This window comes from Portunus trituberculatus, chromosome 43, assembly GCF_017591435.1.
Source record: "Portunus trituberculatus isolate SZX2019 chromosome 43, ASM1759143v1, whole genome shotgun sequence".
NCBI lineage: Eukaryota > Metazoa > Arthropoda > Malacostraca > Decapoda > Portunidae > Portunus > Portunus trituberculatus.
The window spans coordinates 21,206,057-21,231,340 of NC_059297.1; the positions used below are offsets into that span (position 1 = coordinate 21,206,057).

Consider the following 25,284-nt stretch of genomic DNA (forward strand, 5'->3'; position numbering starts at 1 on the left):
GATGAAAACTATATTTATTGATACCTTAATAAATTTACCAACTGATTTTTTTTTTCTTTGCTAAATAAAAACTTATCTCTTCTGACCAGTGAATATGATACAATTCCCCATGATGCAACAGACCCAAGGACTAGCTGAAACATTTGGGGACATGAAACTAAATAATTTTTGTACATATTATATAAACTCCATACATAAGAAAATGCATTTACAGGTTTTATATACAAAATGTTACTATAACAATTTGCTATGCTGTAAGACAGCAGGATTTTCTGGTATATGAGTTACAGAATTTTTTGGTGTGTGTGTGTGTGTGTGTGTGTGTGTGTGTGTGTGTGTGTGTGTGTGTGTGTGTGTGTGTGTGTGTTTTGTCAGTGCTTGTGAAATAACTATTTAAGAAGTTGACATTTAGACAAACCATTGTTACATGATTTTTTCATGTAAGAGTTTGGAATTCCTCATACTTTCTCCCACTGAAATCAAAATATACTTTAACCCTTTACCATTCTGAATGTCAGCCAAAACCTGCTTTTTCACGCAACCCATAGCAGAGGGCATCTTGAAGTCGTGTATGCATGTTTTATTTGCAAAGCTCATAGCAAAATACCTACTGATAGAGGTCAATTAGGTTGCATTTTTAAACTTAGTAATTTATGTAATATACCATAGCATAGGCAAAAAAAAAAAAAAAAAAAAAAAAAAAAAGCATTTATGCAAAAATATTCAACTTTAATAAAAATTGATTGCCAAACATTAATATTCATGATGCATTTTCTTCTTTTCATGACATAGCTATAGAAATTTTCTTTAAAATTGCATATACAGTTGTATTTTAAGAAAGAAAGTATATAGAGAAGAGATCACACTAAATCATACTGCTCCAAAAGCAATGACAACTACGTAGTTTTGCTAAATGTCAAGTCCACTATTCACACGTTATTTTTCATTGCTGTGAAAAGTCCTCAGAATAGGAAAGGGTTATACAAAACAGCACAATGTACAAAAACAATTATTCCATTCTGCTGCTACACATAGTCAATAATAAATATATCAATTTGTTGTTTCTTTGTCACTTCAATAATAGCAGGAAACTCAGTCTGACCAGTATAAAGACTTTAGAGTTCAGCTAAACTGCAATGTATCAAGATGTATCAAAGGAGATATGTGAACTGCACATCTGCTGAAACTGCACTTCATGGAATGCTACTCATCACATTTTTTTCCCTATTTTCTTGCATTAAAGTGTGCAATTATAATACACATTACTGGATATTATAAAACTCGATCAGGTTTGTTTGTCTTTATATATCTGTTGTATGTCAATAAACATCAGTATGTTGTCATGTACATGTTTCAACTAAGGATGTCCACCATATGTATGGAATAATTTTGTATCCATAAATAAGATTACACCAGGGTTCTTTTCCTCTTAAAATATTAATAAATAAATAGAAATGCTACTTTCCTGGCACAATAGCTTTATACTTCATTAACAAGCAAATGGTGTTAGCTGGCAATTTTATAATGCCACCAGCTATAGCTGTCTCTTGTCAGTGTGCTCTTGAGATGCTGGGGAGGGCAAATAATTTACAAGCTCACTTCCCATAACTGGACTTACTAAAAGTGCTAACATCATTAGTGATTGTTTTTTTTTTTTTTGCTTACTAATACAAGGTCTGGTACAAGTTGTATAATGATAAGGTTCCAAAAATCTACTTTATACAACTCTGGAACTCAAGGAAGCCAGTCAAGGTGAAGTTAGTGATCCATAAAAAGAAAAAGTGAAACCTCAAGCTGCTGAAGCAGACATGCCATTACCATCCACAAATGAATGTATATGCAAGAGTAGGTTTAGCTTTAGTACATGTAAACAAACACACTGGACTATACATCACATTATATGGTGAAGTCAATATAAATTTGAGTGTCCCTGAATGTCAAGGATGTGTTTGATTTAACTGTACAATGAGCTAATGCAACATGCCTACAGAGGGCAGTGAAACACATTAGTTCTATTTACAGTTGCTTTAGTGACAATTCTAAAGTTTGTTCTTCCTTCTGAAGATTCAAGGCATTGAATACAAAGATGACAGGAGGAACATGTTGTTACCTTTAGCATCTTTACATTATTATTATTTTTTTTTTTGCAAAAATTTAGCATCAAACAAGTTGATCAACTAATTGCTACAAAGATCTTTCATAGATGCTAAACAACTCCATAAATGCACTTTGTATATAAACCCTTAAAAAAACCTGAACAGTTTATTTACCAAGCAGCTAGATGATAATGAGGTTCTTTTAGTTGTTACCTGAATTCTAAGACCTTAATTTCAAAAACTGCTGGAAATGGGTGGAACAAATTTATTACTGGCAATACCTGCAATATTTAGAGGCTCCAGTCTCAGACTTGGAGATCAAACGATAGTAGTTCTTTTTTTTTTTTTTTTTTTTTTTTTAGAGAGAGAATGGACCAGGATAAATATAAGAAAACTTGCCCACATCTTGCTTTAGACACCATGAAACATAATACCACAAGAAGTAAACCAATATATTTTACTCACTCCCTTTTCATTTGTGATTCATTAACAAAAAATAATTTAAAAATGGAAATCTACCACTGGCCCAATCTCATTTGTGGACAATGCACGACTTTCATATTTATGAATTTACACCTTCAAACACATGGATGTAACTGAAAATTTTCACCTTCAAACACATGGATGTAACTGAAAATTTTAAGCATACTTTTTGCAAATATGACACATTACCTTTTATGCTGAAAGAATATTACATAATCTGTCAATGGAAGAATCATTAATTTTCTGCACATGTTTGAACATCAATGAAGTTGAGCAAACAATTACAGTGCTGTTGTGATGTAAAAACAGAACTTTTCTAAATAAGATCCTCCAAACATCAATCCAGCTCTTCCTCAAACATAGGTCTGGCTGAAGAAGACCTAGAAGTTGGAGAACTGGTGCTGCTGGTGGAGGATGAAGAGGATGAGGCATTGCTACTGCTTGGGAGTGATGATGGAACCCCCATCTGAGGTCTTATTAACCTAAAAATAGAAAAAAAAAAATTGACAAAATAATTTTCAAGACATAACCCATGTGACTATTATTTGCAAGATTATACTCAGCAGCATTTCTGCTATAAAGTCACAATACCAGATGTATGAAAACAATGCAACCACTTCACTATAACCAAGCATAACATAAGCCACATTTTCATGGTCAACTTCAATTTCAAGTTAACAGGATCTGTGCACTCGCCAGATCTGTGCACTCGCCAGAACAGACTGTCTATTCATATCTATCTATAAGTCAGGTAATTTGTTCTAATCTTAACAAAACCTTATATTTACAAAACATTTCAATGAAATTTTTTCATAATTGATTTGTATATACCATAAGTGAAAGCTGGTGATGGGTAAAGTAGAAGAAGAAGGGTGGGGAGGAGGAGGAGGGAGATTGTCGCAGGATGAGTCATTATCCACGAAAATGTCTGGTAACTTTTCTCATGGTGTCATTCCTGTGAACCCACTAGTGGAGGGCTGTGGCTCACTAACACATGCTGTCTCACTAAATTCCCCATTTTCACCACTAATAAGCCCCTTTGGTGCCATTATAAGTTTCTAAATGAAAACTAACAATAGAACATAGAAGAATGTTAATTTTCTCAACTGTGGCAGGACTAGGGATGCGCACTGGTATCCGATAAACTGGAATACCGGTATATATTCTTTCTATATTACCAGTAATACCAGTATCAGAACGGGACAATGGCGGCAGCAGGGAGGGAGAGGCCAGAGCTTTGTTTACAACAGTGGTTCTCAAACGTTTTCATGGGCGACCCTATTTGGAGCATTTCATTCCTTCGCGACCCAGAGTAATAAAGTAAAGAGAAAGAAAATGTACAATGATATATAGTTATATACACGAGCCTGCATGGGCCCACTGCCAGTCCAACATACGCGTTTGCTACTTGAGTCATTCCTGTCAGAGACCCCATTACATGGGGCCCAGGAGGAGGGAGGTGGGGGGGAAGATGAACATACATAACAAAAGTAATTTGTGGTTAAAGAAGAAGAATTCAATTTAGTAACTGAAATACACTGAAAGCATGATAATGTTCCTGTGTCCCTGCGACCCATAGTTTGAGAACCACTGATTTACAACCATGTGTGCGGCCATTCGATTACCAGATATTTTCACCACTAATAAGCCTTTGGTGTTAATGTAAATTTATAAATGAAGAACTACGGACAGAACACAGGAGAATCTTATTCTGATGACCGCGACAGCACAACTGGCGGAATGGAGGAGGGAGAGGCCAGGGAGTCTTTCTTTACAACCACATGTGTGGACATTCGACTATCAGGTATTTTTTTTACTATTAACACATTCCCTGTGATACGACCCACTGGTGAGTCATCTGGGTTATCAGTTACTATACATTGTTGTGATGCAAACCACCGGTGGGTCGTACAACAATTGGATTATATAGTAAAAAATGCAATAAATGTATGTGTAAGAGCATAATAAACACTGATTGATAAATTAAATGAAGCTTATTTTGCTTTTAGTGTTATGAAAATAATATAAAATACTGTTCTTGTTTCCATATTTTCTTTCTAATACATGTAATCTTGCATTTTTCTTTCAGAACATAAAACTTTTCTATAAAAAATAAATGAAACAGGTATCACAATTGAGCTTTCCTTGACAAGCTTCAATGATTTTTTACTAATTAAAATTTTTTTCTGACAGAATGGTGAACACCCTACAGGTCAGTACAATTTAGTCTTACTATAGTGAAGAAAAGCCTTGTATATTTCCTCTACTACATATATTATGATCACAAGCAAAATATTTTGTCTTTATACACATAATCCAAAATGCAAAAGCTGTCTCAATTTCTCTTATGAATTAGTTAAGTGTGCAGTATCCTCTGAAAACCACCTGATTCTAATTTTACCATTTACCATCACCACTCACTAAAATGTCTCAACTTCTTAAAACTTTATTGAAACTTGAAAGCACTAATTACTGTATGATAAGTTAACAACTAATGGTCAGGTTAACAGCAGCTAGTGGGAGACAACTAAGGGTGTGGTAAGTTACTTGCCTCCTCACCTTGGACCAGAGCTAGGAGGATTATTCCCAGGAGTTGCTGAGGCTCCCATTACTGGCCGCCCATCCTCCAGAAGCAATTTGCGGCATATTGGACAGGTTCCATGCTGGCGATCAAAAAAACAGGTGCATAAGTATTTCTTCTCCAACTTAAACAAGTTCTGGTATTCAACAAAAATATCTAAATTGTAACTTTCCTTGTAACTAACCAATACTCAATACAGACACTCCCTGAGTTACAAATGACCATTAGGAACCTAACTCACTTCATATGTTACTAGTATTACTTCCAAAACCACAGCACTCATGAACTGCAACTCAGAATACTGACAACACTACAACATGCTTATTTATGCTAAGCACATAGCCTAGCATTGTATGTGTTTTGTCCTCACATTCAATATGACATGGCAGTGCAAAGCATTTTGATCTTGTTCAAGTGGTCACAAGGGATAGAATTTCTCCTGTGCCAACTTCACCCACACAATAACGTCACACCACACACACACACCACTACTAGCCATAAAACAAAAAAAATTACAACCACCACATGAAGCAACACTGTATCAAACCACACCACAACCATCATCATAACCCCCATCTCAACCTGTACATTATGCTGCACACAAGACTCAATCACACAATAAATACTACACATAGCATCCAGCCAAACCATGAACTAAAAGCCACTTCATACCAACCCTAGAAGAAGCCACACGAACCAATCAACAATTCATTTTACTCCCAACCACACTACATATGTATATAGACCACTGCATTACAAGGACCACGTGGCAACTCATACACAGTCATACCATATAACCCAAGTATTCTTTAGGTGTGTGATGCAGCAGTATGATCAGGGTGGCTCAGGATTGCTCCTGAGCCAGAACTCTTGTTCTTATCAGTGTAAGTTTATAACTTGAATGTTTGTAAATTGAGGAGCATCTGTATAATTATATATGTAACAGGCCAGCAATCCCACATGGATTGGCCCTAACAAAGCCACCACATACTCATACATATCAGTTACACTCTCAGTCCCAGAGACCCCTGGTGGAAAGGAATAGTTTGATCACAACCCTACAACAGGGGATCCTTTGGTTATGCTGGAGTTCCTTTCCTATGATGTGATGAGCCAAATTTTGGCAGAAGTTGAAATCAATCTAAGTAAAGACCTACAGTGTGAAAAACAAAACAAAAACAAAAACATTCAAATTGGCAAGGATGGAAATCTCTGCAAAAGGATAAGAGGGGACAGATTGTGCTCCACTTTGGAAGTTAAATAGTCAAAGAATTTACTATAGTCAGAGGAGTTAGGGGAGAGATAAACAGCACAGATAAATGAAATAACAATTGTGGTTTACATTTCACCTCACCCACTAGCAACAACATACCTGGGGCTAGCTCAAGTTGAAGTAAAAAGTCAACCGATTGACACCATGTGTATGTATGTATGTGTGTATATATATATATATATATATATATATATATATATATATATATATATATATATATATATATATATATATATATACACACACACACACACACTTAGGAGTGACGATCAAAGAAAACAATCAACCAGTAAGCCATATTGATAGAATTTTTAGAGAAACATATAATTTGCTAAGGAATATTGGAGTAGCATTTCACTACATGGACAAAGAAATGATGAAGAAATTGATAAGTACTATAATAAGACCCAGATTGGAATATGCAGGAGTAGTGTGGACCCCTCATAAAAAGAAACACATAAGGAAATTGGAGAGGCTACAAAAAATAGCTACAAGAATGGTTCCAGAATTTGAAGGGATGACATATGAGGAGAGACTAAAGGCTATGGATCTACCAACCCTGGAACAAAGAAGGAGAGAGGAGACCTGATACAAGTTTATAAATTGATCAACGGAATGGACCAAGTGGATAATGAGAAACTGATCCTGAGAGAAGAATATGACATCCAAAGCACAAGATCGCATAGTAAAAAGCTGAGAAAAGGAAGATGTCTGAGAGATATTAAAAAATATAGTTTCCCGCAAAGATGTATTGAGACGTGGAACAGTTTAAACGAAGAAGTAGTGTCTGCAACAAGTGTGCATACTTTTAAAGTAAGATTGGATAAGTGTAGATATGGAGACGGGGCCACACGAGCATAAAGCCCAGGCCCTGTAAAACTACAACTAGGTACAACTAGGTAAATACACACACACACACACACACACACACACACACACACACACACACACACACACACACACACACACACACACACACACACACACACACCGGTAGCTCAGTGGTTAGAGCGCTGGCTTCACAAGCCAGATGACCGGGTTCGATTCCCCGGGGTGGAGATATTTGGGTGTGTCTCCTTTCACGTAGCCCTGTTCACCTAGCAGTGAGTAGGTACGGGATGTAAATCGAGGAGTTGTGACCTTGTTGTCCCGGTGTGTGGTGTGTGCCTGGTCTCAGACCTATCACAAGATCGGAAATAATGAGCTCTGAGCTCGCTCCGTAGGGTAACGTCTGGCTGTCTTGTCAGAGACTGCAGCAGATCAAACAGTGAACACACACACACACACACCTGTGGGAATCTATAAGATGGGAGATGGAGTAGAACTGGAGAAAGTTAAAAAGGAAAAGGACTTAGGAGTGACGATGGAAGAAAACAATCAACCAGTAAGCCATATTGATAGAATTTTTAGAGAAACATATAATTTGCTAAGGAATATTGGAATAGCATTTCACTACATGGACAAAGAAATGATGAAGAAATTGATAAGTACTATAATAAGACCCAGATTGGAATATGCAGGAGTAGTGTGGACCTCTCATAAAAAGAAACACATAAGGAAATTGGAGAGACTACAAAAAATGGCTACAAGAATGATTCCAGAATTTGAAGGGATGACATATGAGGAGAGACTAAAGGCTATGGATCTACCAACCCTGGAACAAAGAAGGGAGAGAGGAGACCTGATACAAGTTTATAAATTGATCAACGGAATGGACCAAGTGGATAATGAGAAATTGATCCTGAGAGAAGAATATGACATCCAAAGCACAAGATCGCATAGTAAAAAGCTGAGAAAAGGAAGATGTCTGAGAGATGTTAAAAATATAGTTTCCCGCAAAGATGTGTTGAGACGTGGAACAGTTTAAATGAAGAGGTAGTGTCTGCAACGAGTGTGCATACATTTAAAGTAAGACCTGGTGATGTATTGCATAGAAAGAGGGCATTTTCTGTCTTCAATTGTATTAACTTACTTTGTGTTGGAACTTAAAAAAAAAAAAGAGAATAAGAGTCCAGATCGCATTGCTAGCCATGTAAACAAAGGTATGAGAGGAGGGAGCCTACAGAAACATAAATGGGGCTATGACAGCTAGGATATTGGAGTTCTGCAAGGGATTTCTCAGGCTTTAAGGACAAAAACTGACATGAGAAAAATAATATCAATGGAAAAGGAAATTAGGTGTATAAGTGAAGTCATTGCCAGGATACTGGAAAAGCAAGATCAGCTGTTTGAGCAAAATCAAGAACTGAAAGCAAAATGTGGTGAATTAGAAAAAGTGAAGATCAACAATGAAATAAAATAACATTAGAAGAAATAAAAAAGGAGAACAATACCCTTAAAGAGAAGTGCAAGAACTATAAAGCAGCACTGCAGGGGCCCAGGAAGAAGGTGGAGTTAAGGGAAGGAGTAATGAGTGAAGCAAAATTAGATAAGTGGAAGAAGGCATATAAAAAGGAACATGAGGATTGAAAAGTTAGCTTTGCAGAAGTATTTAAAAAGCAGATACTTGAGGAAATCAAGGATACAGTTATACAAGTGATCAAAGAAAAGAAGAGCTAGTGAAAGACATGGTAGACAAAAAATTAAGTGTACAGTTATATTTGGCCTACAAGAAAGAAAAATCCAGAGAAGTTTGTGAGGGAAAAGAGGAGAAAGAGATGGTTAAGCAAATTATTCTAATGGTTCAGCAAATTATTTCAATGGTTCAAGATGAGGAACAGGGACTAGACAAAGAAATATAAGAAATATATAGACTTGGAAAATATAGTGAGGGAACTAAAAGACCATTAAAAGTTAAAATGAGATCCCAAGCAAAAACCAAAAAGCTGGCTGAAAAGACAGAATGTAACAACTATGAGATAAAGAGGGATATGAACCAGAAAGGGGGAAAAAAAAGCAAGAACTAAGGAACGAAGCTAAGGAAAAAGAAACAAGGGAAGGACGGAGAACGAGAAGAAATTTTACTGGATAGCGCTAGACATGAGGCTGAAGAAATGAATGGTATGTCCAGAAAAGGGAGGAAAGACACGAAGAGTTATGCAAGAGTATACAAACATAAACCGATTTATACCAAGAATGCCAGAAGTGAGATACTACATACGTGGAAAAAGACCTGATGTGGTTGGTATAACAATGAAGATGTCAAAGTAAATTTTAAAGAGCAGGGATAAAATGTTTGAAGGAGAGACAGAAGGGGAAAAGCAGCAGTATTAATAATGGCTCAAGAAGATATATATGTGGAGGAAGTACAGTGTCAAGATGGACTGGCAGAGCTTTTAAGTATAACAATTAGAACAAGTGAGAGGGAGAGAAGAATCATAGTAACATATGTGCCACAGAAGACTAATACATGGAGTCGATGTGCACAAGGAAATACAAAATTAAGTGCTTGGGCAATATGTTAAGAAAAGAAAGTGCTACCTGTGGGGAATCTAAACTGCAAACATGTAAATTGAGAATAAATAGAAGCAAACAATTACGCTGGACAACAGGGGGAAGAAGTGATATAACTGGCAATGGTAAACACAATAAACCAATGGGTAAATGACTATACAAGGTATAGAGGGGAAGAACTATCTGTGCTGGATCTGATATTCATGCAAAAAAAAAAAAAAAAAAAAAAAAAAAAAAAAAAACAGAGCCTTGTCGAACCATCAAATATCATAGAAAGTTATCATGTGGTTCTAGAAGTTAAATTAGAGGATCAGGAAATTTTGAAGGATTAAAAAATTACTTTGGTAGTATTATTTAGAAAGAAACCATGCAAGGCAAGACAGTTCAAGAGAATATAAAATACAAAAAGGGAAGAGAGATTATAATGGAGAAAGGAAAAAAAAAGACCTGGGAATAGCTACACAAGACAACCTGACCCCGAAAGACATAAACAACATATAAGACACTAACAAATGTCAGGGTGGTGTTTGATTACACGGATAAGAGTATGATGGTATGACCCAGACTTGAATATGCAGCAGTGGTGTGGTCTACACATACAAAATGATATCAAGAAATTAGAAAAAATCCAAAGAACAACTAAAGATGATGCCAAAAATTAAAGACTTTACCAAAGAAAAAAAAAAGACTGAAGGAACTGGGACTATCAACTTTGAAGGATAGACGGGAAAGAGGAGATCTAATAACGATGTATAAGATAGTAAACCATATGGAAAAGATACACAGACAAGACCTGGTATCACTGACTGAAGATGGAGCTAGACTGATGAGAGGACACACCAAGAGGATCATGAAACATTAAAAAGTTTACTTTTCCACATAGAACAGTGGACATATGGAACGGATTGATTGAAGAGATTGTAACAACAGAAAACATGTATAAATTTAAGGAAAAGTTGGATAAAAATAGATATGGAAACAGGTCACTATGATCCCCACTCAAACCCTGTAATATAAAACTAGATAAACACACACACACATAAATACAAAATAAATACAAAAAATAAGAGTACCCTTACCAATTCTAACCAGGGAATGATGCAGTCATTGTGAAAGCAGTGTTCACAATACAGGCGACGCACAGTTTCATCCACTGTAAAATCCTCCATGCAAATTGAACACTGTAGTCCTTTATCTGAAAGGTTAAGTTATATTCAGGGTTTTCTAAACGTACTGTGGATGGATTCTGAAAAAAATTATATTGTTAAAAAGTTTGAGATACAATATAGGAGAGAGAGAGAGAGAGAGAGAAAATGTCCTGCATGTCAGTGATAAGATTAATTCTTGAATTCTGATCTAGTGACACACTGCATAATGTTAAGTTGCAGTCAAACTGTATAACATTCAAGAGAAAGAATCTCTCGATAAACACTTTTATTTCTTCACTTAGCTCAGTAGCTACAAAACTTGACCAAATTTTCACCTCCACAGATGAAAAGTGCTTGTTCAACTATATCACGATTTTCAATCTTGATATGTATAATAACCCAAAGTAAAGTATATACAGCATGTATAATCTAAAAATGAAATTTTAGAATTTATATACAACTTTACTTATAACTGTAATGTCCAGCTAGTGTGAGGTTATGATTAAAATAAAACATATCTTCACATAAAATACTCATGAATATGATGGTGCTTTTAGATTTTGCATAAAGTTATATAATGGAGAAAATTAAAGATTTCTTTGCTTATCTAGTGTGTCACCTTACATCTACCTGCACTGCGCTGGAACCCTGATAGGAGTAGTATATCCCTTCCTTTCTCTTTGAAATGTCATTATTAATGGCTAAATGGATCACAAATTTATCAGTGATATTGTATTAATCACCTTACAGTCTTGATAGGTCTATCAAGACTGACTGACAGATGTCTGCAAAAAGTGCACCAGCTGTGCGAGTCTTTTATTTACCAAGTTTATTTAAAACAAACTTTTTCACTTCTAAATTTCAACATCTGACTAAAGCGTCACCTTTCTGAACATTTATGTTTATATTATATGTTCATAACTATTATTATTTACATTCACTACTGTGAAAAAATATAATTAATTATCAACTGTAACTGTTGAGATGAATGGGGAACAAAGATAGTTTTGTGATATAGATGGTGGGGTTTGTGTCAGGAAAGGATGGAGGGAAAGGGAGAGAAACACCAATCTCCCTACTCTACTGGAAAATGCAAGGAAAAATCTAAAAGCATCACCATATTGTATTTTTTTGTCTATGAAGACAGGTATTATTTTCAGCATAACCTCACAATGGCTAGACATAATTATAATCACAATGGCTAGACATAATTATAATTAAAGTGGTATGTATAAACCACAAAATCTTATTCACCAAAATTACTTTACTTTTAACCTATTGATGTTGAAGACTGATAAAGTTGAATGAACAGTTTCACCTGTGGATGTTAACAAAATTTGCCTAGCATGTAGTTGTTGAGCTAAATGAAGAAACCTAAGTATTTCTGAAAGGTTGAGCTTACCCCACACTCTGTGGACATGTCATGAGCAGGGCTGCCAACATAAAACAAAGATCTTGCAGAGATTCTTTCTCTGAATGGACTAGTGCCCCTTACAATGTTTCCTGGCCAGGGTGTTTTGTGTCATATACATTAAACAATACATTACAAGTACAGTGGAAACTCAATACTAAATGGCTAAATACTCAAACTTTTCAATACTCAAATGGCTAAATACTCAAACTTTTCAATACTTGAATGCAAAAGTTTGATTTAATACTCTTAAAAAATACCTGATAGTTGAACGTCCACACATGGTTGTAAACAAAGGCTCCCTGGTGTCCCCCCTCCCCCTCCACCAGTTGTGACTTGTGCTGCCGCAGTCATCAGAATAACATTCTCCAGCATTGTCTGTAGTTTTCAATTTATAAACTTACATTAACACCAAAGGCTTATTAATAGTGAAAATATCTGGTAATCAAATGGCTGCACATTTGGTTGTATACAAAGCTCTGTCATCTCCCTTCTTGCAACCACCACTGTACCGTTCTGATACCGTATTAAAGTAATACCGGTAATACCAGTATTACTGTTATACCGGTATACCAGATGTCAGTGCACATCCCTACTCCTGCCGCAGTCTTGTGAAAAACTATATTCTTCTGCGTTCTGTTGGTAGTTTTTCATTTAGAAACTTATGATGGCACCAAAAAGGTTTATTAGTGATAAAAATAAGGAATCTGGTGAGAGTGCAAGTGTTAGTGAGCCACAGCACTCCATTAGTGGGTTCACAGGAATCACACCACGAGAAAAATTACAAAGATGTTTTCATGGATGGTGACTCATCCTCCGGCGACCTTCCACCTCCTCCCCATCCTTCTCCCCTCCTCTTCTAAGTTATCCATCACCTGCCTCCACTTACAGTATGTACAAAAAACATTTAAATTCTCATAAACTTGAGGTTTTGCTAAGATTAGAATGAATTACCTGATTTATAGGTATCAATAGTCGAACTTTTTAATACTCAAACAGCCATTTGGAATTAATTAAGTTTGAGTATTGAGTCTCCACTGTATATTGAACACAAAGAGTCCGTTAGTTACTAGATGCAGGAGATTGTGTACTTTTACAAATAACTTAAGGAATCTTCAATCAAGTAACAAAACACAATTTTAATGTATTTATAGCTAGTTGAATTTCTTTCATTAAACATCATAAAATTTTATTAAAATACTTAAAATACAGCCTTACCACACTGCTCTTTGGTGATTTTGGATGTAGGTATTTGGGAAATCTCATCTTTTGTTAGAGGTGGAGGGCCTGTACCATCAAGCTGGTTCATAAGCTGTGTGATGATAGTATCCAGCCCTCCCCGTCCCCAGGCATAGTCTCCAGGATTAGAAGCGAGGTTTGAGGCAACTAGAACGGGAAATCCCGGCCAGTCAATGTCCATTTGGGGAACATAATCTGCTCCTCCTACACTGGCTTCAATGACCCCTGAGGTCATCTGCATTATGAGGTCATGAATGAGAGGGGCAAGTGCAGAGTGGCGGTCTCCTCCACTGACCCTGGACGACAGAAAGGAAGAAAGAGAACAAAATATAGTACAAGTGACAACTTAATTATGAAATCGTTTTGATTTGTACACAGATGGATTTGCAATGGAAAAGAACAAAATAAGACTACAACTTCACGAAGACTAAGCATCATATTTTGGAAAACTTTTGGAAGCCAGAGTATGTGGGAGACACGAAAGGCTAAACATGGAGGACTTACAAATTTCACCTATACATTTGTTATCCAATGTTTTAGCCAATTAAAAGTGATCATCATATTAGTTTGACTAGTTTGACTACTGTTGAAGATAACAAATAATATATAAAGAAAAAATTCAAAGAGCATCTGCAGTCTGATTGTTGACTTAGCATTGCTCAAGGGAATCTGTTAAGTCTTTTATGATTATAACATACTCTGTTTATCTTTATAAAATACTTCTACCTTAAGGAAACATCATATTACAGTCTTGATACAATGAGTAACAGGTAGAATTCAAACTTGTGTAGGTCACTCACCCAAAATAATGGTAAATGAATATTCATATTACCATTGCACAGGGATCACTACATTTAGATCCTGTCAGCCAGAGGCCCTATTTATCACTAATCACTCCATTACAACCAGGGGGAAAAGAAAGTTATAATAGCAATGTTGAAAATTAAGCTTAACATCACATCACCTTTTTATTGTTGTAAATGACATGCATTACATTATCCTTAGTCATATCCATCAATTTCATTTCTGATGTTATTTTTCACCTTTTTATTTCCACTACTTTTTTTTTTTTTTTTTTTTTTAACCCTTCCTATGTATATATGCATCTTACTGATAAAATGAAAACTAAAAAAGTTTTTGCATAAATTAAACACATGAAATAAGTCAAAACTGCTTCTATGTTAAGTTCAACATATAATCATAGAAAACTACATTTGCAAACTCATTAAGAAATGCCCCCAAAATATTGCCCCTAAAACATTTTTTTCACTACAAACAAATGTCTTCATTACAAATATATATGCCTTGATAGATATACAGAAAATTACTAACCTTCTTCTATTGTGTCTTGCATTAAGATGTCTCAATCGTTGACTTATGCGTGGACCAGGTACTGAGGAAGAGGAAGCAGGAGAGGCAGAGGCACCAGGTAAGGTTGGGGGTTCTTGGGCTATCAAATCCAACATATCAAAAGATTCCATTTCTGTGTCACTTGAGCTGTCACTGTCTGAGACATGTGTTCGCTCCAGCTCCTCAATGAAACCACTATTGCATCGTGGGCAAACATAGTCCTGCAAGTAAAAGGAACAGTGAAAATCATTTAAATAATATGTCATGAATTTTGGTTCAAACATCAGACGAAGAATTTACTTTACACTGCTGTATGCTTATATCATAGGATCAGTTGGTAGCATTGCCATAGGGGCTTCAATATTCACCACATCTAATACATCATCAGAATTTGTATCCTTGAGTGTGTTGCACTCTCAAATATGTTCAATGTCTTCAAATCACAACCAATGTTTTTTTAAGCAATGTCTTAAGCTCACATGTACAACATAATTGCTGAAATAAAAAAAATGTCCTATATAGTACACATCATAAAATGTTTAAATCATTGCTGGGTTGAGTATACTACACATCCCACATCGCAACAGATATGAAGCTTTAAATCCTTATCTAAACACTATAAAGCTGAAGGGATTCTGGCTTGCCAACCACTAGCATGTGACTCAGTTTGAGTTGTAATAATGTTTCTTTCACAAGTTACAATACATATTCAGAAAGTCTTGACATTATTTTTTTGTACATACATTTCCATCTTTTTATATCCTCTCTTGGTAATCATTTAAAGTCCTTTCCCTCCTTATTATGTCTATTCTCTTCCACTCTTTCTCATATACCTTTAGATACACCTGAAACAAAAAGAAAGTATGAGAGAAGTAACAGCTTCCTTCAATCCAACAAACTTTATGAAGACAAGGAAGGCATTTTTTCCCTTTGAAGTGGGGAGAAGATATAAAATAATTCACTGATTTGTGAGTAAAGTCAGAATTGGACAATTACTGAACACTTTAAAGTCTTCACCAATCCACTGCTGAGAAACTTCAACAACCTTCCCTGTTATTGCAGAATAATATTATATTAACCAATTGATGACACAGCATATCTGTCACACATAGCAACCATAACTGAAGTGATAGATGCATCATCTTGTAATGCAGTGCATATCTGAACTCACATGGTGCTTCACTCCAAGACAGACACCAAACTGAGTCAAATATCTAGAATCTCTTTTATTTAATACTGAATGTGTAGTATAGTGGTCAGCACACTCGACTCACAACCAAGAGGGTCTGGGTTCGAGTCCCAAGCATGACAAGGCAAATGGGCGAGCCTCTTAATGTGTAGGCCTTGTTCACCTAGCAGCAAGAAGGTACAGGATGTAACTCGAGGGGTTGTGGCCTCACTGTCCCGGTGTGGTCTCAGTCCTACCCACAGATCGGTCTATCAGCTCTGAGCTCCCACTGTAATAGGGAAGGTTGGCTGGGTGACCAGCAGGTGACTTGTGATGGTGAATCTATGCAATGGATCCCAAATTCACCATGTATTAAATATAAATACACTCATAATGTGCATGGTGACATTATAATCCAATCTGTACAATCAAAATTTACTCTTCAACTAATAAAAGAGCACTGTTACTAGAATGGCATTTAATATTATTTGAAAGCATAGAGGTGTATGTATTCTGTCTATTTGACTGTGAATTCTTCCATTTATGAAGAGTTCATAAAATGATCTATTGGGCAAAAGTTAGGTAATGGGTGGAGGACATGTGCATCTCAAAATTACTGAGAAGAAATACTACAATATTGGTACTGTAAGTATGTGCCTCACAGATGCCTCTTTTTATGTACAGTATATGTAGTCAGTGCAATGCATTATTTAATATAAAGTTGGCATAATATTAAGTTTTAAATATAAATCACTGAATTATTTGCTGCTTACAACCCACCAAAAAAAAAAAAAAAAAAAAACCTTGCATTCCCACGTGTCCCCAAAGTTTAAAGGCAAGGGAGTTATTTCTTCCCCACCATACATACATCTAAATGTTTTAGACTATTTCTAATATTTTGGAAGACACAGACCAACACATAGAACACGCAAGATGCAAAAGCATAAGGAGGACCAGAATTTCTAACTCTACTTCAGAAAAGGACATCCTGAGAAACATTTTGCCACTGATTTAGGCATGAGAGAGGAAATATCCATAAAACTTCAAGACATCTACTTATGATGTCAATGCAATACTAAAGCTTCCACCATGGCAAAAAATCTACTGAAATGTACTGTTATCTGTGAACCTTCTTTCTTCCTAAATTTATCTACTTCTCAAGCTTGCCTTTTATACAAATATGGCAGTGCAATGTGGGACCTTAGTTACACTGGTGATATTAGAAATCTGGAATCAACTAAGTGTTGGTTGGCCAAGAATATCATTGCTTTCTCAAAAATCTGAACTATTTGGTTAATAAAGTTAAACTTTACATATTTTAGTCAAGCCTAAATTCCTGAAGCATGACATAATAAGTAGCAGTTAATTTTACATATCAAGTTTTCTATCATGCCTGAGGGTTTCTTCCCTCATCCTTTTCTATATGTTACCAGATCACCAATCCAAGCCTGCTCAAATCAGATTAGAATGCATCCTCACTAAGGTGTTAACATGTTGCTGCAGAGGACCTAAATGTACCTAAGTATGATGCCCTTCCCACTCTTTTCTTTTCATGATCTGCTAGACTTAGTCTTTTCTTACTGCAAGCTGGCACATCAGCAGAGTGTGGCTTCTGATACTTTACTTATCATCATTGTCTGGATCAGGAAGTTCACCAGTGACTCCTACTGAAAGATGCTCAGCTGTGCCAAAGAAGTGACCCCTAATATGACACCCGACAGGACAGTAAAGCTCAACCAGGTGAGATGACCAATGCTCCCCTGCATTCAACCTTGCAGCACCCCACTTCTTCTGACATCCTGAAACCAGATGAATTAATCCATTATGTAATAATCCTTTCCAATAAATAGCACATCTAATGCTACAATCATCATAGAATTTCATGTTATGGAAAACAGATTTTCTTTTTATCTGGCAACTCACCCATCACAATCACATCATCACTACTCTATCATGACCAACAAAGACTAATTCCATGAAGCCTGGAATATGTATGGTAATGAACAAATTAAATCATTCATCAGGCCATCCATCTTTAGTGAGTTCATTATAGAGATGTACCGATGTATAGGTATTGGCTTATTTTCTGCCGATACTACTGATACTTCAAAAAATAATTTATTATGCTGTGTATCTCACTCTAAATTATTGTTAAGCAGAATTTGGATGTTCACAGTGATAAAGATAAATTGATGACAATGCCAAATTATTTAGTATTGAGTCCATGGTGTGTAGTAATAGAGCATATTCTTTGCTAATGAGTTATCACTGCCACTGTACACGTACAAGACAGGTCGGTAGTGGACTTGGGGCCCTACTACTGTACTGCACATCTTTCACTTCAGAGAGAAAGAGACAGAAGTGTTTGTGTTTGTGTTTGTGTGTGTGTGTGTGTGTGTGTGTGTGTGTGTGTGTGTGTGTGTGTGTGTGTGTGTGTGTGTGTGTGTGTGTGTGTGTGTGTGTGTGTGTGTGTGTGTGTGTGTGTGTGTGTGTGTGTGTGTGTGTGTGTGTGTGTGTGTGTGTGTGTGTGTGTGTGTGTGTGTGTGTGTGTGTGTGTTGGGCGGGAAGGTAGGTGAATAGATGGGTGGTGCGTTTTTGTAAATAGACAGACGCACTACAGCCTGCTGCTGTGTGTACATGAGTTGAAGTCTGTCAATTTTATCACGTTTTACTTATCTAAAGGATCTTAGTTTTTCTGTCAGGTAGAATATCGATAACAATTCAAGTTATAAGACAGCTGTATATTTGTATTTGTAAACAAAGACATTTATTTGAAAACAGTGGCATATGTTACTTCTCAACTTCTGCTTTGCCATCTTTAACCCATTATTTTGTATAAAGTCCTACCTGAAGATCGGTCTATGAGCTCTAAGCTCGCTCGTAATAGGGAAGGCTGGCTGGGTGACCAGCAGACTACCATGGTGGTGAATTACACACACACACACACACACACACGTAGTGTAGTGTTTAGCACGCTCGACTCACAATCGAGAGGGCCGGGTTCAAGTCCTGGTAAGTGGCGAGGCAAATGGGCAAGCCTCTTAATGTGTGGACCCTGTTCACCTAGCAGTAAATAGGTACGGATGTAACTCGAGGGGTTGTGGCATTGCTGGATAAAAACTTTTAATATATGTGTGTGTGTGTGTGTGATTCCTTCAGCCTTTCTTCATAATTATGTTAGGTCCTTTATAGTTATCTTCTCAATCCGTTCTAATCTTCTTACATAATTTTTAGGGCTCAGTGACCATACCACTGTTGCATATTCCAGATTAGGATGTATCATGCTTGTGATAATTTTTTTCATCATATCTCTGTCCATGAATTGAAATGCTACTCTAATATTAGTCAACATTTTATATACTAATCCAAATAGCTTACTCGTGTTTCACGTATGTGTGTGTGTGTTTCACTGTTTGATCTGCTGCAGTCTCTGACGAGACAGCCAGACGTTACCCTACGGAACGAGGTCAGAGCTCATTATTTCCGATCTTCGAATAGGCCTGAGACCAGGCACACACCACACACCGGGACAACAAGGCCACAACTCCTCGATTTACATCCCGTACCTACTCACTGCTAGGTGAACAGGGGCTACACGTGAAAGGAGACACACCCAAATATCTCCACCCGGCCGGGGAATCGAACCCCGGTCCTCTGGCTTGTGAAGCCAGCGCTCTAACCACTGAGCTACCGGGCATGTGTGTGTGTGTGTGTGTGTGTGTGTGTGTGTGTGTGTGTGTGTGTGTGTGTGTGTGTGTGTGTGTGTGTAATTCACCTCAGTCGCCTCCTGGTCACCCAGCCAGTCTTCCCCATTACGGAGCGAGCTCAGAGCTCATAGACCGATCTTCGAGTAGAACTGACACCACAACACACTCCACACACTGGGAAAGCGAGGCCACAACCCCTCGAGTTACATCCTGTACCCATTTACTGCTAGGTGAACAGGGGCCACACATAAAGAGGCTTGCCCATTTGACTCGCCGCCCCAGGACTCGAACCCAGCCCTCTCGATTGTGAGTCGAGCGTGCTAACCACTACACTATGTGTGTGTGTGTGTGTGTGTGTGTGTGTGTGTGTGTGTGTGTGTGTGTGTGTGTGTGTGTGCTTCATCCAGCCAGATGTTCTGCGCACTGTTGGTGTCTTTCACTTGCATAGTAACATTGCACTGGACATGTTGCTGAAATGCATACATACTTGGCTTGGCAACTTAAATTGTTGGAAAGCAATATCCATACAAAATTCATGAGGACATTGGGTGGCAAGCTACTCAACACGTGGGTGATGATTACAAGAGTGTTTAGCGGTATTTATAAGTGACGTCACAGATTTTCCGCCTGTAGATAAAATATTGGAAGCCAAAACACTCTGTATGACTTATTATTTCCTTATAGATTGTTCAAATGAGAGTTTAAACGTCTTGTTCCAGGGTCAGAAAATTATAAAAATAACATAAGAACATAAGAAAAGAGGGAAGCTGCAAGAGGCCGCCAGGCCTACACGAGGCAGTCCCTGTGTGCTTAAGCTACCTAATTCCATGTATCATCCCCATCCATGAACTTATCTAACCTTCTTTTAAAGCTCCCTATTGACTCATCTCTGACTACATGACCACTGAGACCATTCCACTCATCAACCACTCTGTTTGAAAACCAGTTTCTTCCCATTTCTTTCCTAAACCTGAATTTTTCAAGTTTAAACCCATTATTTCTGGTTCTGTCCCGCTACTGATCCTAAGAACTACATTCATGTCCCCTTTGTTAAAACCCTTATACCACTTAAATACTTCTACCAGGTCTCCTCTTAACCTATGTCTCTCTAAAGCATGCAGATTGAGTTTTTTCAGTCTCTCTTCATAGGGAATATCCCTCATTCCCTGTATCTTTTTAGTCATCCTGCTTTACACCGACTCCAACAGAGCTATATCCTTCTCAAAATGTGGAGACCAGAATTGTACCTCATAACCAAGATATGGCCTGACCAGCGCCAAGTATAGTTCTAGTATTACTTCAGGACTCCTGCTTTTGACACTTCTAGAAATTAATCCCTATACTCTATTTGCCTTATTTCTGGCCTCAATACATTGCTTCCTTGTACCAAGCTCACAGCTAACCATGACTCCTAAATCTTTCTCATACTTGGAACTCCCTAGTGCCACATTATCTAGCGTGTACCTATTGCTTGGATTATCTCTACCTACGCTCAGTACACTGCACTTATTAATATTGAACTGCATTTGCCATCTATCTGTCCATTCTTTCATCCTATCCAAGTCTGCCTGCAAAGCCATGGCATCCGAATTGGACCTAATTAATCTACCTATCTTTGTGCTGTCCGTAAATTTACTGTCACTATTAATTCAATAAAGATTGGCTATTTTCTTATATGGACAGCATGCTATCTATACTGGAGGGTAAATGTTTGTTTGTGATCACCCTTAGTACTATTTTCACAACTTTTAATTTGTCTTAACATTATTAATGTAACTTACCTATGTACACTAATCAAATATAACTTAATCTAATCTAACATTACAACTATCCAATAACCTAACCAAATAGCAATAAAAGTAATAATAATAACAACAACAACAATAACACCAACAATAACAACAACAATAATAATGATGATAATGATAATGATGATAATAATAATAATAATAATAATAATAATAACAATAATGTCAAACATAAAAACACACATTCGACTGTGGGCAATAATCCTATAGACTGGTTTCCACTGCACTGTTATCTGTGTCAATATATCTGTATTGGTATCAGCCAAATTTTGTGGTATTGGTATCAGTCAAAATTGTGGTATCAGTACATCCCTAGTTCATAACATTCAAAACAACATAACAAGATTTCATAATGTTATGCATGATACACACATTTTCTATATTATTTATCAATCATATCTTCCCCACTCTACCATGGCTGACTTTAGAATGATCTGGTTAGGTTAATTAAACAGATTAAGCACTTTGAGCAAGTTCACAACATAAATAAAGAAATAACATATATGTACATCACTACCGGATTTCATGGTGAAAGAATAAATAACTTTTCTTTGTATTATAAATCATCTGGCAATTCATCCTACACAATTATACACCTATATTATATCATAGTTAACTACAAGGTGATCTCATAAAGTCCAGGTGTGTAGTAATAAACAGGTTAATTAATCAAGGCAAGCCCTTCACCAACATTATAACAATAAATGAAAGTAACATTATATCAGTAAGATTTAGTACTTTTTAATGCAAGAGAGGAAAAGTGGCCTAGGGCAACAGAAAGAGTTTAACAAAAAAGCCCATTTAGTTGCCAGCCCATCAACATGGAGGTCTGAGAGAGTTACTCAAAAGAATGTCTTTAATGAATTAAAAAGTAGCTATGTAAAGTATCTATGTTTTTCTTTATATTGAGATGTTATGAGTTGTCTGGCTACTCATTCCACACAATCCCTTCTTTACTTTATCACAATTAACTATAGGGTGGTCTGAGGAAGCCAAGGTGTCTAGTTTGGCTAATTAATCAGGCCACAGACCAGGTGTGCCGAACAAGTTCATAACCCATTAAATAAAAGTAAGTAACAGCACGTCATTAGAGATAAGAAGCATTCAAGAAATGCCTCCTGACAATTACTCCCCAGAGGATCATACTGAAATACCCACCCACTGTGCCCAAGAGGTGACCCTAATGTAGCTCCCCTGCACTCAACCTTGCAGTGCCACATTTCCAATGGAGCTTAGACACCCAGCGAGTTAATCCTGCACCTCACCCTTTCAATAAATACTACATGAAATTATTATCACTCAAAACCAATCTACAGAATTTCTCCTAGTCGAGTATGATATGTTTTTCTTTGTATCAAGGAGTTACAAATCATCTGGCAACTCATCGAGCATAATTGCAGCTTTTTTACTTTATCATAACGAACTAGGCAGTTATTTTGTGAGCCCCAGGTGTGTAGCAATTAAGGCCCAACTGATGTGGACTTTTTGTGGCCAATGCCGATTCCGATGTTGGGAGCAAAAATTCTGATAACTGATATATCGGCTGATTGAATTTTTAAATTTTTCAATATAAGTAAATAATGAATACCTGATTTTAATGGCTTAAATATAGTTCAAACACCTGTTACCAGGATACAAATTGAACGTGGAATATTTTACCATTATCAAACACTTATTTTCATAAACTTTGGAATAAGCAGCATTTGAACAATTTTAACAAAAAATAAGTATAAAATGTGATGTGCAAAAAAAAGGAAGTAGACTTTTGAGAAATAAAATAATACCTTAGTACCAGACTTATTGCCAATCAGTCGCAACGCATTCTACTGGTTAGGTTACAAAACGACATCAAGACAATGTTTCCTGTATTTTATTAATGAAAATATAATCTTTAATATCAACGAACTTTTGGCAGATTACCGATTATTTCTTAATGGCTATAATCGGCAGGCTGATGAATCGGTGGGGTCCTGATAGTAATGAACAGGTTAATCAATCACGTCAGGCGCTCTGAGCGAATTTGTAAACAAGTAAAAGTAGATAAGCAACAATACGTCTTGACAGAATTCCGTAATGTTAACAATGTGTCTTTTACTTTATTTTTGTTCTCCACAGCAAAGGAGTTATGCATCCTGTAACTCCACATGCACAATTCCAGCGCACTGACTCTATCATGACACACTGCAGGATAATTTCGTGAAGCCCGGAAGGTGTCTGGCCAGGTTAATTAATCAGGCTAGGCGTCTTGACCTTCATGGCACACCCATAGCCACACAAACCCTACAGAAAGGCATATAGGCAATAGTGCAATGCTGGCCAAACATATTCGTGCACCGGATAAAGCCATGTCAGGGTGGAAGATCACAGTAGTAACACGGTAAATTGTGGCCCTCTGTCCTTCTCGCAATACCAACCACTCTAATAACAATGGCGTTTGTCGAGTTACTACTGCAATAATGTGGTGTTAATTGTAAGTGAATTGCAGAACACTATCTGATGCTTTATTACTTACTGGTAACTTTGGAGTAATCTCGACATTGCACTTGTGACAGAAGAATCTGGCCGAGGAAGAGGCTGTCTCCACGCCCGCCTCCGCCATTTTGGGACTGGCAACACATCACTTCACTATTTATTGAATTTATACTTTCCCTTGTCTTCACCTACGTAAGCCTGGGATAGATATTATATTAAATTTTTTATTTAATATCATGAATGAGAGGGAAAAAAATCTCTGAACCACACATCACACAAACTGACGTATTGGAAGGCGAGGTTAGTATAAAGAAAAAAAAAAGTGCTTTTCTTTGCATAATTACACGTGTATGCGCTCACGCGTGTGTATCTTTAATATAAATTTACATAATTGTGAAGTTATCAAAGCAAAAAATGCAATAATCACAGATAGTAACCAAATTATCATAGGCAGCACTAATGAACACAAGAGTAACTGTCTTATAATTAAAAACTTGGAAAGTGAACACAGAAAAATGAACAAGGATAAAAGCATATGAAAATTGCTTTATAATGACTAGTATGTGATTCACGAGATTTTCAGCAATATTTTAGAGAATTCCTTGGTTTACATCACGGGTGGGTAAACTTTTCAGTGCTAGGACCACATTGAAAAAAAATAATAAATCAGTTATATGGCCGCATACTATATTAACCCAAAATCATTGATATTTAAAATACAAAAATTAAAGGCTTCTAGACATTCTCACCCATGTACACACTTGTGGGAAGAAAATGAAATGCTCACAATGCTATTTGGCGTTGTTTATTAACTTGCTCTTTCAAATTTACTAACATTTGTCGGGCTGCATGCGACCCACAGGCTGTATATAGTTTGTCCACACCTGATTCACATCGTGCTTAGTTCAAAATTCATTGTGTGCTACAAGGTGTAATGAAGAGCAGTGTATTTTCAACTTATGTGAACGTAATAATCTTGCCTTCTTCGATCCATGGCTTGTTACATTGTTAGTGCAATTACTGATCAATTGTCCTCTCTTGGTCAACAAACAAGACGTTTATCATATAGGCAGACACAAGGTCCACTCAATGGCACATAAATAATGCAGTTTGGTCCTCCCACGACAATTAACCACTTATCCATTAGAATAAGCT

At 36.8% G+C, this 25,284-nt stretch overlaps 1 protein-coding gene across 5 annotated transcripts; it reads right to left on the bottom strand.

Moving 5' to 3' along the window:
- Positions 1–24,326, bottom strand: LOC123518344 (E3 ubiquitin-protein ligase RNF126-B-like). Of its 5 annotated transcripts, XR_006678762.1 has the most exons (7): positions 24,170–24,326; positions 14,957–15,195; positions 13,604–13,920; positions 10,906–11,021; positions 5,139–5,242; positions 2,707–3,061; positions 1–2,672 (listed from the first exon to the last, which is right to left on the bottom strand). XR_006678762.1 is itself a non-coding variant. In XM_045279107.1 (6 exons), exons 1-6 carry the CDS (start codon positions 24,254–24,256, stop codon positions 2,917–2,919), a joined length of 1,008 nt encoding a protein of 335 aa, XP_045135042.1. In that variant the 5' UTR covers positions 24,257–24,326; the 3' UTR covers positions 1–2,916. The 5 variants fall into 5 exon arrangements, 4 of the variants coding, with proteins under 4 accessions (XP_045135042.1, XP_045135044.1, XP_045135045.1 ...); XM_045279107.1 differs by having other exon boundaries at positions 1–3,061; XM_045279109.1 differs by lacking the exon at positions 24,170–24,326 and adding an exon at positions 17,767–17,907 and having other exon boundaries at positions 1–3,061.
- Between the last annotated feature and the right edge of the window lie 958 nt (positions 24,327–25,284).

Bases quoted from the DNA above. Each gene is read 5' to 3' on its own strand.
- LOC123518344 (XM_045279107.1), bottom strand. From the start codon at position 24,256: ATGGCGGAGGCGGGCGTGGAGACAGCCTCTTCCTCGGCCAGATTCTTC. The intron at 15,196-24,169 runs GTAAGTAATAAA...TTTTACTTGCAG, and splicing joins AGATTACTCCAAAGTTACCA to GACTATGTTTGCCCACGATG. The intron at 5,243-10,905 runs GTAAGGGTACTC...TTTGATCGCCAG, and splicing joins TCATTCCCTGGTTAGAATTG to CATGGAACCTGTCCAATATG.